Below are 17,242 nucleotides of genomic sequence, written 5' to 3'. Positions count from 1 at the left end.
TATTTTATTTACCATACACACACACAATTTCTTTGCTGCTCATATCGCAGGTGACACTAAGCCATTGCACAAGTCACAATTGTCTTCTGACATTAAATATAATTAAATAATATAAATTCTAATATTAATTTTTGGGAACTGTTATTGACTACAGACTTTACACAATGCAACATCACCAAAATACCTAGCAAACTCAATTGGTTTTACAAATAACAATGCCTAGGATTATAATTCAACTGTATATATTTAAGATATAATATAAAAAGGGAAATCTCAGAGTTATATTAGCTTTTTTGATATGGTGAAGCAGACACTGGCAATATAGCTGCCTGTAGCACCTTAAATTTTTGATACTTTTTGAAATGCTGAAATCATATAAGGTCAGATATTATCAGGCAAAATTTCAAGCATTTCATTGTGGAGAACTTGTGAGATTTCAGTGATTTATATATAATTTTCCAGTTGACAAAATACTTTCCAGTGCAAAAAAAAAAAGTGTTACTTGAATCTTTAGGAATATTCCAAGCAGTGTTATATATGCAGGCATGAAAAAAACCTACAACAGTGACTATCACCAGATTCACCCCTCTAAGACTGAGTGGCTGTGGCTACCGGCACCTCGGTTCAGCCAGCTGATCCCATCGCTGGCCATCGCGAACATAGGGGGCGAACAATTGCCCCCTGTGGAACGGGCGCGCAATTTGGGCGTCCTCCTTGATGCCCGGCTGTCAATGGATGACCATGTGGCAGCCGTGGCAAGGGGGGCGTTCCACCAGGTTCGCCTGGTGCGCCAATTGCGCCCCCTACTGGACCGGGATGCCCTACGCACGGTCACTCATGCGCTGGTGACGTCCCGCCTGGATTACTGCAACGCTCTCTACATGGGGCTGCCCTTGGGACGCGCCCGGAGACTGCAGTTAGTTCAGAACGCAGCCGCGCGGGCTGTGATGGGGAGTACGAGGTACTCCCACGTAACACCTCTCCTGCGCGAGCTGCACTGGCTGCCTGTGGTTTTCCGGGTGCGTTTCAAGGTGCTGATTACCATCTTTAAAGCGCTCCATGGCACGGGACCTAGTTACTTGCGGGATCGCATCCTCCCACATACATCCCTGCGGCCAATACGCTCACACAGGGAGGGACTTCTCCTGGTGCCGTCCACTAGGCAATGCCAGCGGGCGACACCGAGGAGTAGGGCCTTCTCTGTGATGGGCCCAACCCTCTGGAATGACCTCCCCCCCGACATTAGAACCACTTCTGACCTCCGCTCCTTCCGGCAAAAACTGAAGACCCACCTGTTCCAACTAGCAGGCCTGGCATAATTCAACTGTTCCTCCTGGCAAATGTATTATATCTGGTTATTTTAGGGTTTTTTAATTTACTGTATTTGTTTTTAGGGGTTTGAATTTATTTTATATCTGCTTTGTACAGTTCTTTTAACTACATTTTAACCTCCTCCATGTCAATTGTCAACTGTACATATTTAATTTAATTTTATTGTATCCTGTTATATTTTGTATGAACTGTACACCGCCCCGAGTCCCTTGCGGGAGAGGGGGCAGTCTAGAAGCATTAAATATTATTATTATTATTATTATTCAACATTGCATATTAAGTAAACTCTTGTTCAAGATTTAGTGTGGCTGAAATGCAGGATATCTCATAAAAATCTACTATCCCATTAAGCATTTAGTACAATTTAATATTTAGCACAATTGAAAAATACTGTTATTTTTAATATTCAAAAGATTTCAAGGTTTTTTATGCCATGCCTGCAAAACAGCTTTAATATAGTTGCATATTTGTTGTGCATAGGGTTCAACCAGAATTTGTTTAAAGTTTTTGGGGCAAGCCACATTTACTCTTGTAAACACATAGATACATACATACATACTTGGATAGGCTATATGAACCTAGAAACCATCATTTCATATTTTCTTGCCTCCATAGGCTATTTTTTGAATATGGAAACAAATTCTAGAACTTAATTGATAAAAAATATCAGAAAGTAAAATAAATTAATTAATTTCTTTACTCACCATTTCTACATTTGGATTAATAAAAAGTGAATCAGATATTAGTTGAATTTCACAACTTGTGCCATTAGTTGATAGGCTAATTTGAGCCAAATCCTCACACGTGATTCAACAAATAATAGTTAAAACAAACTACAATTTAACTTAAGCATAGTATTACCAAGGCTTAACAAGAGAATAAAAATTACTCACTTGTAGAGGCATTCTTAGAAGTTCAGGTGTCTGAAATTCCAACATATTTTGAAATCTTAACCTACTGAAGAGTCTAAAACAAATTCCAGGTCGACAACGTCCTGCCCTTAGAAGTAAAACATTATTTAAGTTATATTTAAAAATTACAAAAAATATAAATAAATTATCAAAGCAGATTAAAATTTCATTCATTAAAATTTCTTTCTTAAGTTAACATTTACTTTCCACTTTTAATTTTATATATCTGTGAGGGTTTCTTGCTAGGTCTGGAAAATGATGTATCTTAAAAAAATATTTCTAATATCTCTAATGTAGCCTAAAAAAATATTTTTATAGTTTTATTACCTGCCCTTCCTCTGAACAGCACTTGCTTTAGAAATCCACACCATCTTAAGCATAGTTACACAATTCAGTGCATCAAAGGATTTCTAGAAAGTTAAGAAAAATCTACATTATAAAACATCTATGTTTATTTATTTATTTATTATATTTATATGCCTCTAACTCTTAGCGATTAACATGATATAAATATGAACATCAAATTAGCAATTAAGATGTGTGTGTGTGATATAATTATTTATTATTTTACTAAAGCAATGCCATCATAACTTCAATTAATTTTTTCTGCAAAGTACTTTTCAATTAATATATACATTATATTATAAAATATCCATGACATTAAGGAGAGCATACCTCTTTCATTTTTCCTGAGTCAATCACAAAAACAACATCATTTACTGTGATACTGGTTTCTGCAATATTTGTAGAAAGTATCTGCAGAAATAAAAACAATAACCTTATAATGACATATTAATGTAAAAATGGGAACAATCATTAAAGAACTAAAGTCATTTGATACTTGCTATTTTGCGGATGCCTAGAGGAGAAGTCTTAAGAACCTTTTTCTGGTCAGATGTCTGCATATTTGAGTGGAGCATAAACACCTGGAATCTGATAGCAAAAAATCAGAATAGAATATCAAAAATATTTCAGTTTTGAAAGCAAATCAAAAAGCCCTTCAAAATAAAAATGTATAAACTTTCACCTGTGAGCATTATCCGCAAATCTTTTGTCATCAAAGAGTATGCGATCTCTCAATCCAACTATCTCATCATATCCAGGAAGAAAAATTAAAACTGCACCTGTGTAACAAAGTTCAAATGCTAAAGAAAAATGAACCTAAGCAATTCTAATTACTATTGCATTCAAGTTTCTCACAATTGATAGAAGTAGCTTTGGAATTTTGAGGAATTATATATGTTGTATTTAGCTTGAGAATTCAAACACTTTCTAAAGTATTTTTCTATCAACAGCTAGTTCCAATTGTTCCTGAATGTGAATGTGCTACAAGAGAAATAAAAATAAGCCAAGGTTTCAGCTTTCTTGTCTATGTAACTGACGTGAAACAAATCTCTTCAATTTCATTTATATGCATTTAACCTTGCTCATAATTGCAAGAAACAAGTGAGAATATCTAATCACTTGCTGCTGAAAAAAATACAAAAAAACTCATGCTGGATTAGGCTATGACTATGTATATGTATATGTATACGCGCGCACACACACACACACACACATACACACACACAGAGCCTTGGAGTACATGCTGGAGTGTAATGCAAATAATCCATCCTTCAGTCACTGATCTTTAGCATAGTTTATCTCAGGTCTTTCAGAGTTTTAAAATTATTTTATTGTTATTTTAATTTCTAATAATCCTGTGGGACTAGGATTGAGCAAAAAACCTTTTTATTAAACAAATAAACAAACAAATAAATGAATTAAGCACACCTTGGTATGAAATAATGTATTAATACTGGGCATAGCTAAATGTACATTACCTGCATCACAGCTATGGCAGATGTTGTACAGTAGGTGCATTATCAGGTCAAGATCTACCTTTTCATCATCAAAACTGTAGTGATAAGCTTTCAGGAGCTCTCGATCTTCTATATTCAGTTCACCAGCATTAGCATGGACCAAGGAACTTTCGTCTAAATTACCAGACTCTAATGAGGCACTGAAATATATAGCAGAGATAAATCAGGTGTTAAATCTAAAAAACAAAAATAAGAAATCCCGAAATGATTTTTTTTCCATTTTACAAATATTTTGAAACTACAAAGAAATATTTCTATGAATTCAACAGCATTGATTTAACAAAAACTTTGTTAATCCGCAATTTTTTTGTCTATTTTCCCTTTCATTCTCAAAATCTTAAAGAGGCAATAGTAATTCTATCTTGGTTAATAATCTACTGAATTTGTCTGAACAGAATAACTACAATTAATCCATAATTTTACTCACTTTATTTGTTCACTCAATGAAAACATTGAAAAACTAATCTCCATAGAAAGCAATACAGTTAACACTTTTAGTATGAACTATCAATCTATTTACTCTAGTGGCAAGAGGGTGAAAGGGAGTTAAGCTTTATTTATTATACTGCCCATCTTGCCTCTTCCCAGTTTCTAATGGTTTCTATAGCTCAAAGATGAGAATACAAAATGAAATAACTAATTCAGAATGTTGTGATAGAACAATTCCTATAGTGCTGTTATGCACTTGAACTAAATATGGCTTCCACCTAACACTAAAAAATATGTTTTACATTACATTAAATTACCTCATTAAAAAAAAATCTCTTCCCATACTGTGTTACAACTGTTCCAGTTCATCCTATTTCGTATCTTTCAAATACAGGCTACATTACAGAAACAAATCATTTGCTAATTTGGCCAGGACCATTAATGCCTTGTTTTAGAGGTAGCTTGACTTTGAAGATATACAACAAGAAGAAAATAAACTGCAAAATGCAATGTATGCCATAAAAACAGCTTTGAGATGATCCTAAAATACTTTTACTAAACATTAAGAGTCTTTCAGAGAATCATTAAGTAACTCTTTTCCTATTTTAATTTTATCATGATTTCTTTTTACTTTAAGACTCTTAATCTGTTTCAAGAAATACAGATAGTCCTAGTTACTGTTTGAAGTTACAACAATACTGGAAAAAGTTACTTATGACCAGTTTTCACACTTATGACCACTGCAGCATCTCCGTGGTTACATGATCAAAATTTGGATGCTTGGCAACTGGCATTTATGACAGTTGCACTGTTCTTGGGTCACGTGATCACCATTTGTAACCTTCCCAAATGACTAACAAGCAAAATCAATGGGGCAAGATAATTTAACGACCACGATTCACTTAACAAACTGCAGTAATTTGTTTAACAACCATGGCAAAAAAGATCATAAAATGGGACTTATCAACTGCCTGTTTAGCAATGGAAATTTGTGGCTCACTTGTGATTGTAGCTTGAAGAAGTGGCATGCGGAGCCATATCGCCTGGCACACACGGAGTCACCCGTTCCTCTTCTGGGTTTTTGGTGCACATGCATGCCAGACGATCAGCTGGCTTTTGTGCATGAGGCAGTGTCGGAAAGTGGAACAGTGCCGGAAACATGCTCACACACCACGATGACCAGCTGATTGTCTCGCACGCATGTGCGCCAGTAACCAGAAGACTAGCATGCGCATCGGAAACCAGAAGTTCATTTTCCGGCACGCATATGCCCCCTGGGCAATTCATCTTCCAGGTTGCCTACACTCCCTTTTTGGCACTCAGTGCCGAAAAGGTTCGCCATCACTGCTATAGTACATTTCAGTAATAGAAAATACATTACCAATAGGATTCCAGCAGGTCAATTACTTCTGTCTGCCCAAAGTGTTTAGCCCAATCCAAAGCTGTCCTGTAAAAGTATTTAATAAAATGTCTGGTTTATGCACAATGGAACATTCTCAATATTCTTTTAGTTACATTCATCAAGTATGGATTTGCAATAGGTTTATGAAGATCTTTTCAAATAAATGCTTCACAATGACATGTAAACCATGCAGACACCAGCAAACAGTTTAGAAAACAGCTACACAAGCCTAGAAAAACACATGACTGCTTTAATAGTTGCAAGAAATGTACTTTCTATATACTCCTTTTCACTTATTTTGAAGAATTTGAACAACTCTGATCTTTAAAAATGTTTTATTACTCTGATATTGTTTAATGACTCTCTTAATGAGGGGAAAAAAGTATCTTAATAATATTTGGACCTCTAAGGTTGCACCTTTAACTACTGCTACTAATACAAGTAATCTATAATATATGAAAAAATCATTACTTTTCTCAGGTGTCATATATTTAATGTATTTATTTGCAGAACCCCTAGCTACAACTATTTCTACCAGTCTCACAAGTTTGTGTTCTAGATCCCCTCACTGAAGTTTTGCTATTTAATGGGATGTATAAGACGCAGGTTCTCTATCATTGTGCCTACCTTCCCTCACAACCTACCCCCACAAGGATTCTATCAACTTTTCATAGAACCAAGAAGACCAGGCTTTTCTCCTATGTATTGGGTATCACTTGTGGTTGGTAAAGAAAATAAGCAGTTAAGAAATACGCAGCAGAGTAGCATTGGTAGGGCAGCTATGACAATTTTGGAAAACATATTTATATGCAGTGATGTGATTATATCCTCAGGATCAGAATAGTGCAAGTAGTGGTATTTCCTGCGGCACTCTATAAAGCTGGAGTTTGAAGAAGCAGGTTAGAAAATACAGGTGAAACTCGAAAAATTAGAATATCGTGCAAAAGTTCCTTTATTTCAGTAATGCAACTTAAAAGGTGAAACTAATATATGAGATAGACTCATTACATGCAAAGCAAGATAGTTCAAGCCATGATTTGTCATAATTGTGATGATTATGGCTTACAGCTCATGAAAACACCAAATCCACCATTTCAGAAAATTAGATTATTACATGCAATCAATAAAACAAGGACTGTACATAGAACAATATCAACCTCTGAAAAGTATAAGCATGCATATGTACTCAGTACTTGGTTTGGGCCCCTTTTGGCAGCAATTACTGCCTCAATGCGGCATGGCATGGAAGCTATCAGCCTGTGGCACTGCTGAGGTGTTATGGAAGACCAGGTTGCTTCAATAGCGGCCTTCAGCTCTTCTGCATTGTTTGGTCTCATGTCTCTCATCTTTCTCTTGGCAATGCCATATAGATTCTCTATGGGGTTCAGGTCAGACGAGTTTGCTGGCCAATCAAGCAGAGTGATCCCACGGTCATTGAACCAGGTTTTGGTGCTTTTGGCAGTGTGGGCAGGTGCCAAGTCCTGCTGGAAAATGAAGTCAGCATCCCCATAAAGCTCGTCTGCGGAAGGAAGCATGAAGTGCTCCAAAATCTCCTGGTAGACGGCTGCATTGACCCTGGACTTAATGAAGCACAGTGGACCAACACCAGCAATGACATGGCTACCCAAATCAACACAGACTGTGGAAACTTCACACTGGACTTCAAGCATCTTGCAGTGTGTGCCTCTCCATTCTTTCTCCATACTCTGGGTCCTTGGTTTCCAAATGAGATGCAAAAATTGCTCTCATCAGAAAAGAGGACTTTGTTTTTGTTTTTTTTAAAAGAATTTTATTGGTTTTTAAACGTTTATAGGGAAAGGTAAAAAAAGGTACATAGAAAATTTTGGCAGCTCCCGTGCTAGAAAAGAGGACTTTGGACCACTGAGCAACAGACCAGGTCTGTTTTTCTTTAGCCCAGGTAAGACATTGTTTGGTGTTCAGGAGCGGCTTGTCAAGAGGAATACCACATTTGAAGCCCTTGTCCAGGATCTGTCTGTGTGTGGAGGCTCTTGATGCACTGACTCCAGCCTCAGTCCACTCCTTGTGAAAGTCCCCAACACTTTTGAATGGCCTTTTCCTGACAATCCTCTCCAGGCTGCGGTCATCCCTGCTGCTTGTTCACCTTTTTCTTCCACACTTTTCCCTTCCACATAACTTTCTATTAATGTGCTTTGATACAGCTCTTTGGGAACATCCAACTTCTTTTGCAATTTCCTTTTGAGGCTTTCCCTCCTTACAGAGGGTGTCAATGATGGTTTTCTGCACAACTGTCAGGTCAGCAGTCTTTCCCATGATTGTGATTCCTACTGAACCAGACTGAGAGACCATTTAAAGGCACAGGAACCCTTTGCAGGTGTTATGATTTAATTAGCTGATTAGAGTGGGACACTTTGAGCCTAGAATATTGCACCTTTTCACAATATCCTAATTTTCTGAGATTGTGGATTTGGTGTTTTCATGAGCTGTAAGCCATAATCATCACAATTATGACAAATCACGGCTTGAACTATCTTGCTTTGCATGTAATGCATATATTATTAGCTTCACCTTTTAAGTTGCATTACTGAAATAAATGAACTTTTGCACGATATTCTAATTTTTCGAGTTTCACCTGTATACTGATACTTTTGAGCTCTGGTGTTGAAGAAAACTCCTCAGAATACTATGGATAGCCAAGAAAACAAACAAGTAGGTCACTGAACAAATCTACACAACTGCTATTCAAGAAACAAATGACCAGCCTGAAATTATCCTCCTTCAGACACATTACTCAAAGATCCAGCTCTAATGCTGGACAAGGTGGAAGGAAAGAGAAGAAAAGGATGACCAGGAGAAAGTGGGTAGATTTAGTTACAATGGCAATGGTTTTACCATTTGAAGACCAATTTGAGTACAAATTATCATGGCAAATACATATATACCCACATGCATTCATATATACATATATATGGAGAGAGAGAATGTGTTTCACTAAAATCAATACTGACTTGATAATATATAAATATACAAATTTATATAGTTATAATTTATAAATATGTAAACAAATAATAAACACAGACTGTTGAAGTGAAGGTGAGGACATATAAGACAATCAATTGCTTTAAGGTTGTTATATCTTTCAATAAGTTAGAACTAATATTATTCTTTTCACCTTGCTGTGTTCCAAAGCACTGAGACTTTCAACTTCAAAATAACTGATATACTGTATGCATTTCAAATTCAATCAGAGTATCAGAATTATAGTATCAAAATATGAGAAAAATATCCTTCCTTGATGCAATACATAAAGTGTATTTTATTAAATATTTTAAAAAGATAAAGAAAAAACAAAGAGAAAAAATTACAACCATCACAGAATTAGGTACATAATTTTCAATATTCAATATCCAGTTTTAAATAATAGAATAAAGTATATAAACTGCTTTATTAAAATCCAAATAATATATAAAAAAATCAACAGAAGTAATCAGCAAATCAATCTACTGAAGATTTATTCTGGTTTAACAGATCCTTTACAATTGTAGTATTTAGAATGAACAGAAAACTCAAATTTCAAATCCGTATATAGAACTACAATCCAGGAATGGTTTCCAAGATGAGCGAAATTCTGTGGCAAGTTTACTTTTAAGTTATTTTTTTCACTGTTGGATACTACACACTAAAGCATGCTCAGAAATTGAAATATTCATCGAAAACTAGAATTAAGCTCTTTCCTACCCCCTTCCAGTCTTATATCTACATACATTCCCTAGATAAAAACAATGAAAAAAATGTATTTTTACCAGCCATTGGATGATTTTATATGGACATTTGCTCCCATACCAATCAGCTGTTCTACTTGATTCAAGAAACCTCTTCCAGAAGCCACCATTAATGTTGTTGCACTTGTTTCATTATGCCTGTAATCAACTGGGGAGGGAGGGAGAAAAGTTAGGAAATACATTTTAGAAATATTACTTATGAACTGCTCAAACTTTTAACTATTTTTCCAAGATTGTCAAAATATTCTGCTATTGTTACAAAACATTAAAAATTGAATTGCCCAAATATTAATTACCGTATTTTTCAGAGCATAAGACACACCTTTTCCCCCCTTAAAAGTGGGTGAAAATGTAGGTGTTTCTTACAGGTGTTTTAAACCTCCCGAACCCTCCCCGTGCATTGCGTGTTTGCCCTCCCGAGCCCTCAGAAGCACTCTGCAGTGTTCCGTACATCCCGTTTTCACAAAAAAAAAAACAGGCCCGTTTGCCCCCAAAACAGGCCTGTTTTGGGACTCCCAAGCCCTCCATGGATCACGTTTTTACCCTCCCAGATCCCCAGAAGCACTCTGCAGTGATGCACACTGCCCGTTTTCACCAAAAATGGGCCAGTTTTCACCAAAAACATGCCCGTTTTTGTCCTGCAGTGTTTTTCTGGAGGCCAGGGAGAGTGAAAATGTGATGCATGGGGGACACAAACTATTTTTTCTTGTTTTCCTCCTGTAAATTTAGGTGTGTCTTATAGTCCGAAAAATACGGTATTATGACTATTAAGTACAAATGTTACATATATTTACTAGACAGCTTGTTCAAGATCAAGCTTCATTATTTGAGAAAATTCAGACATAAGAAAAAATGGTTATGATTCATCAGTAACATAGCTGACTTATTCAGGAACCAACAACCATTTCAAAATTATTATTCAGACTTCTAAGAAACCAGAGCTGGGTTATTATTCTGTCAGATGCCATTGCCATTCTATGATACTGTATCTCAGCATATCATTCAGTAAAAAAATGTTAACTATTGTGAACTTACCACTGACATTTTCAGTTAAAATAAGATGGAACACTTGTGCAAAAGCATCAATGTCCTTATGTAGCCAAATATCAGAAAGACAAGCATCCATTTCTTTAATTAACCAAGGTTCAAGACAATTAACATCTTTTTCAGCCTGCAAATGAAAACTCACTTTGTTACTTGAAAAACTTTTTAAAAAAATATTTCATCATTTGTCCTAAAACTGACAAAAGAGTGCATTATTAAATCTATACGCCGCACATTTCTCCAGAGGCATCTCTAGGCGGTTTACAACCATTCAATTAAAATGCAATATAAAACATTAAAACCATAAATAGGGGTCTTACATTAACATCTAAATTTCAGTTAAAATAAAATTGACCAGTAGAGAGGGAAGGAGCAAAATGTGTACAGGGAGAAGGTGCAATCTAATCCATTAGCCACCTCCAAAATGCCACACGCCCAGTGGGGCCCAGGCCACTTTTGGAAGGCCAAAAGGTGACTTTAGATCTCATCTGGAAGAACCCATTGCTTCAGAGGATAGGAGCCATAGCTGAAAAGGCTTTTCTTCTGGACCTCATCAGCCAAAATTACTGTACTGTTGTTACTACTGTAAAATTCAGAGAGAGTCATGCATATTTTTGACATAGCCAATTCAAGCTGCTTCCTCATTTATATACACATCAAATTCAATTGTACATGATACAAAGTAAATAAAGCATGAACTCAATTAAGAGACAGAATGATAAAAGCATGAAAAGTTATTCAAAAATTGAAAAGCATAAAAGAATACAATGTGGAAGTTGTAGCAGAGTTTGGACTTTTCACTGTCTTCTAATTTTTTTGTTGGAAACATAAATATACATATAAAGGTATCTGTGAAAAAGATATATCAACCAGGACTTGATGTTTACTGGCACAACCTGAGCTTACAACCATAACTATTCCTATCCAATGTGAAATCTAACATAAAATATCGAAGATCTTAAAAGTAGTGCATACCAATTGACTGAAGACAGTGTCACCCCCATCATCCAGCAGTTCATATTCTTCAGCTACATTTGGAGCTGCCCTCTGTCGTTGCAATTCAGGTTTGCTATTATCTTGCGCAGAATACCATTCAGTCAACGTTGTCTGCTGTTTTTCTTCTAGATACCATATATATATTTTACATAAAGAAAAAAGTCAAGATTAAATGCATAGCTTTTGCTATGTTAGGGTTTTTCCATTGTATTTTATAGCATCTTCCGTTTCCATTTTGCAATTTTTATATTAATCAAAAGATTAACTGCAAAACTAAATACCCACCTCGCTGTTGTTCTTTTTTGTATTTGATCATCTCTTTATTTGTATAGCCTGTACTTCTTAATATGTCTTCTAAAAACATTTCCTTTACTTCAAAGGGTCTTCCTGGAACTGGAAACGCAAACATTATTACAAATCCCCAGCGTTCATTCAGAACAATCGATTAGGAATTGTAATAAACACATGCATTTTTAGACAACACCTAAATATAGTTTAATTGAAAGTTTTAAAAACAAGAGTAAAAATTAACGTAAAAGAAAAAGGAAAAAAGAAAAAGGAAAAATAAAAGGCAAAGGCAAATCTTTCCATCTTTATACATACAATAATCTTGCTGCGGTTATCATAAACAGGTAGTCCTCGACTTACAACACTTCATTTAGTGATCTTTAAAAGTTTAACAGCACTGAAAAAAGTGACTTCCAACCATTTTTCATACAACATTGCAGCACCCCCATAGTCACATAATTAAAAATCAGACCCTTGGCAACTGACTAATATTTATAATGGTTGCAGTGTCCTGGGGACAAGTGATCACCTTTTGAGACCTTTGAACAAGAATCGGGAAGGCCAGATTCACTTAGTGATTCACTTAACTATATCAAGAAAGTTTGTAAAAGGGAGCGAAAAAATATCACTTAACAAATTTCTCAGTTACCAACATAAATTTTGGGCTCATTGTGGTTGTAAGTCCACGATTACCTGTATAAAAACAAAGTTCCATTAGTTTTTTCCAACTGTTAGTCCAACTGTACCAAAAGAAAAAGGCCTGGTTTTAATTTGTATATTAATCTTTAAAATCTTCTAATTGGTGTATGGATTTAAGCCCAAAATCTTCTAGCTTTTTTGCATGTCCACAAAGCACAATAAAATGATCAAATGAAACAGATTTAAATGAAAATATTAATATCTGATTTAAGTCAAAGGATATATCATGCTTATTATACTGATTTGATTAGTTAGCTATTAGTCCACAGAGATGAACTTTAGCAAGTAGTCCCTATTGCCATACTTGTTAATATGCTTTTCCGTACTGTTTGCTTTGCTCATTTTCAATGAGTTAAGCATTAATATATAGGTAATGGTAACATGTTTATTTAAGTATCCTTCTATTGACCTTCACTTAATTTTAATAGGCTCCAGTTTAATTACATAAATCTGCTTAGCTGCAGTTTAGTTTAATTGCATAAATCTGGACCTGATTTTTGGGGCCTTTGGGTCCAGTCCCCACAAAATCGTTTCATGTATTCTTCCTGCCTTTGTGAAGTACAACTCTCTTATGTCAGCAAACAAATAATGCAAATCATAGTACAATCAATCAATCAATCAATAATAAATCTTCTGTTGGCACATTTTCCATAGTCAGTGACTTAACTTGCAATATTTTCCCTACCCAATATTCTTTCACAAACTGGAATGATATCGGCTACAGAACTACAAACTCTTCATATTTTTCCTTCCAAAAATTTAAAATTCTGAGGTGAGGTCATTGCAAATATCTAGGTAATAACATTTGTCACGTACAAGAAATTAGTAGGCTTGAGGAATCTTGGCAGTTATTTCAGCACACCCCTAGTGCAGGGATGTCAAACTCAATTTCATTGACAGCTGAATCAGGGTTGTGTTTGACCTCAGGAAGTCGGGGTAGGTGTGGCCAGGGTGTGCGTGGCCAGCTTGACATCACTCAGGTCATGGGCGCCTGTGGTGGCCTGAATGTTCTGTCAGCGAAAACAGGCTCCTAACCTCCATTTTCAGCTGGGACTGTCCCCTACAACCTTCTGCTAGCACAGTGGTGGGCAACCCGCGGCTCGGGAGCCACATGCGGCTCTTTACACCCTTTAATGCGACTCTTCTGTGTGCCGGGTGCCCGCTCCCCTCCCTCCTCTCGGGCTTCAGAGGGAAGCTTCTGCAAAAGCCCTGGCGAGTGACAACCAATTTTGGTCCTATGACTGCAGAATGCTGCAAAATGCCATAAATGCAGGCCAGTTGTTGAGTGTTTCAAATGTGATTGGAACACTCAACAAGGTGACCACAGTGTGTGTGTGTGTGTGTGTGTGTGTGTGTGTGTGTGAGTGAGACTGACAGACAGAGAGAGGAACAGAGAGAGGGAGTGAGGGAGGGAATCAGAGAGAGACTGACAGACAGACACACACACATACACACACACACACAGACAGAGAGGGGGAGGGAGGGAGAGAAAGATAGACAGACACAGAGAGAGACACACACAGAGTGAGTGATTAAGTGAATGAGTGAGAGACAGACACACCCACATACACAGAGTGACAGAGAGAGAGGAAGGGAGGGGAGAGAGAGGGAGAGACAGACACAGACACAGACACACACAGAGTGAGTGAGAGACAGACAGACAGACACACACACACACAGAGTGACAGAGATGGGGGAGGGAGTGAGAGAGAGACAAAGAGCCAGAGACAGAGAAAGAAAAAGAAAAAAAGAAAGAAAGTGGGAGAGAGAGATGAAATTAAAAACAACAACATACAAACCTGACTTACTCAAACTATCCAAGGAAATGCAAGGCCAATGTTCACATTAGTGGTTGTGACTTTGTCAGTCAATGTCAGGATGTAATTTTCTCTACATTGTAAGGCAAATTTTACGGAATGTAACGTTATCGATAAATAATATCGTTCTAAAGTTTTTGTTTTATTAGTTGTGTTATTTGTATCCTCCCAACCTATGTGGATACTTGCATGCAGAATATTCTCAATAAAAACTTATTGAAACTAAATACAGTGTACCATCCTATGTATTTTCGGTTTTAAAAATGTGGCTCTCAAAGTAAATTTCAATCGTGGTTTTGGCGAGATTAGGCTCAGTTGAAAAAAAAAGGTTGCCCACCACTGTGCTAGCAAATTGAAACTCGGGAGGGTCTCATGCCAAAAAGAGAGATTGGGACCCCATTTTCACTGACAGAGGCACCAGAGACCGGTCCTTTGCAGTTTCCAGGGTGGCCTGAGGGCCAGATCTAAGCACCCTGCGAGCCGGCCACATCCGGTCCACAGGCCTTGTGTTTTACACCCCTGCCCTAGTGCATATTCTTGGAAAATGAAAACTAATTCTTTTTTTCTTTTCTTTTTTTCTTTTTCTTTTTATCCGGGTTGAACCACGAACGTCGTGGGCAGGCTTTTTTTGAGCTTGTCGAATCAATAGACTGTAGAGGTGTTTTTTTAAGACCATTAACGCCTTGGACACTACGAAATCCAAAGGAATTTAGGAGAGAGATACAGCTAGCCCCCCAGAAGGATTTATAGCCTCTGGGGTGTGGGCAAGGAGAGCCCCCCTTTGCAGCTGTTATATGCTCCGGTCTACTGAGATCCTCCGCTAATGATTTAGGGGAGCAAGACGTCATGAACAGCCTTTAACTCCGAGCAACCCAAGAAGGAAACATTTGCAAGTATCTTAAGTTTTAAGTTTGAAAAATCTTGTTAAAGAACGCTACTGCTGAACTTGAAAGTAACAGACTCAAGCTCAACCCGTCCAAGATGGAGTGGCTGTGGCTACCGGCACCCCGGTTCAACCAGTTGACTCCAACACTGGCCATTGGGGGGCGAACATCTGGCCCCCGTGGATCGGGTACGCAATCTGGGCGTCCTCCTAGATGCCCGGCTGTCAATGGATGACCATGTGACAGCCGTGGCAAGGGGGGCGTTTCACCAAGTTCGCCTGGTGCGCCAATTGCGTCCCCTATTGGACCGGACCGCCCTTCGCACAGTCACCCATGCGCTTGTGACGTCCCGGCTGGACTACTGTAACGCTCTCTACATGGGGCTCCCCTTGAGATGCACCCGAAGGCTGCAGTTGGTTCAGAATGCGGCCGCGCGGGCAGTTTCGGGAGCCGCTAGGTACTCCCACGTAACACCTCTCCTGCGCGGGCTGCACTGGCTACCTGTGGCTTTTCGGGTACGTTTCAAGGTGTTGATTATCATCTTTAAAGCGCTCCATGGCACAGGACCTAGGTATTTGCGGGATTGCATCCTGCCCCATACATCCCTTCGGCCAATCCGCTCACACAGAGAGGGACTTCTCCGGGTGCTGTCCACTAGGCTGTGCCAGCGGGTGACGCCCAGGGGAAGGGCCTTCTCTGTGATGGGCCCGACCCTCTGGAATGACCTTCCCCCTGATATCAGAACAACTACAGACCTCCGTTCCTTCCGTAAGAAGCTTAAAAACCACCTGTTCAATTTAGCCGGCCTGGCCTAATCCCAGCTTCCCACCCCAAGCCTGTATTTTTAAATTCCTGGGTTGGTTTTAGGCCGTGTTTTAATTTTTAACAATTTGTACAGGGCTCAAGGTTTAATTTGGTTTTAAGGGTATTTATTATGTATATGGTTTTTTAATGTGGTTCCTGTACACCGCCCCGAGTCCCTTCGGGGAGAGGGGGCAGTCTAGAAATCAAATAAAATTGAAATTGAAATTGAAAGGCGTGGGTTTAGAACAAAGGATTCAAAATGGCGTTAATTTATAGCTGAAAATCTAAAGAAAATGAAAGTTAACTGTTTGCTGACAGCCGGGGGCAGAAAAGGAGTAAAGGTGGAACGGCTGAAATTCCAAAGTTAGTTTATATAACCTGATCTACTTGGAAGAGCATTTTGTGAGAAAGTTGGGAAGAAGTGTCCTCCTTTTTTCTGTTAAGTATGGCAACGGAACAAGGGGTGGTTCCCCCACCTGCTACAATAAACCTCCAGGACTTGAAGGACTTTATAGGCAAAGAAATTAAAGAGGTTAAACAAATGGTCCAGGACACTATAAAAAGATCTGACCAGCTCGATAAAAATATGCAAGCTATAGCTACAGGACTGTCAGAGGTTGTTCTTAAGGTGGATAGTAAGGTGGAGCAACTAGTTGTGGATTTGGAAACCAAAACGAAAGAAACGGATTTGAAATTTGTGGAAATGGAGGGGAATATGCAAAGGATGGATAATGAGATTACTATGATACAATTTAGATCTATGGAGTATGCTATCAGATTGAGGGGCTTAAGAGAAAATCCTAGAGAGGACCTAAGAAAAGTTTGTGCAGATGCCTTGGCTACGTTATTAAAAGTGGATAACCCCCGTGAGATTTCGGCTAAGACTGATAAAATTTACAGAGTAAATTCACGTATAGCATTACAAAGGCAACTACCAAGAGATGTTGTGATATACTTTACTGAGAGAAATTTTAGAAATGACATCTTGCAGACGTCTTTTTATTCTTCTCTTC

The 17,242-nt window shown here is 37.9% G+C and overlaps 1 protein-coding gene across 2 annotated transcripts in view; it reads right to left on the bottom strand.

Moving 5' to 3' along the window:
* YTHDC2 (YTH N6-methyladenosine RNA binding protein C2) overlaps positions 1-17,242 on the bottom strand; it is a 57,919-nt gene that overhangs the window by 22,234 nt on the left and 18,443 nt on the right. For both annotated transcript variants that reach the window (XR_014174295.1, XM_081940635.1), the window contains exons 8-18: positions 12,023-12,130; positions 11,717-11,862; positions 10,733-10,868; positions 9,719-9,845; positions 5,916-5,981; positions 4,067-4,245; positions 3,271-3,367; positions 3,089-3,176; positions 2,919-2,999; positions 2,571-2,653; positions 2,226-2,331 (exon numbers count right to left, since the gene is read on the bottom strand). Coding sequence is in view for 1 of the 2 variants with exons in the window: in XM_081940635.1 (XP_081796761.1) it covers positions 2,226-2,331; positions 2,571-2,653; positions 2,919-2,999; positions 3,089-3,176; positions 3,271-3,367; positions 4,067-4,245; positions 5,916-5,981; positions 9,719-9,845; positions 10,733-10,868; positions 11,717-11,862; positions 12,023-12,130 (1,217 nt within the window). In the remaining variant the exon portion in view is untranslated. The remainder of the gene's footprint in view (positions 1-2,225; positions 2,332-2,570; positions 2,654-2,918; positions 3,000-3,088; positions 3,177-3,270; positions 3,368-4,066; positions 4,246-5,915; positions 5,982-9,718; positions 9,846-10,732; positions 10,869-11,716; positions 11,863-12,022; positions 12,131-17,242) is intronic.

The sequence above is a fragment of the Natrix helvetica genome, assembly GCF_964273705.1.
Source record: "Natrix helvetica genome assembly, chromosome: 2".
In the NCBI taxonomy this organism is placed as follows: Eukaryota; Metazoa; Chordata; class Lepidosauria; order Squamata; family Natricidae; genus Natrix; species Natrix helvetica.
This window is presented reverse-complemented; position numbering and strand designations above follow the sequence as displayed.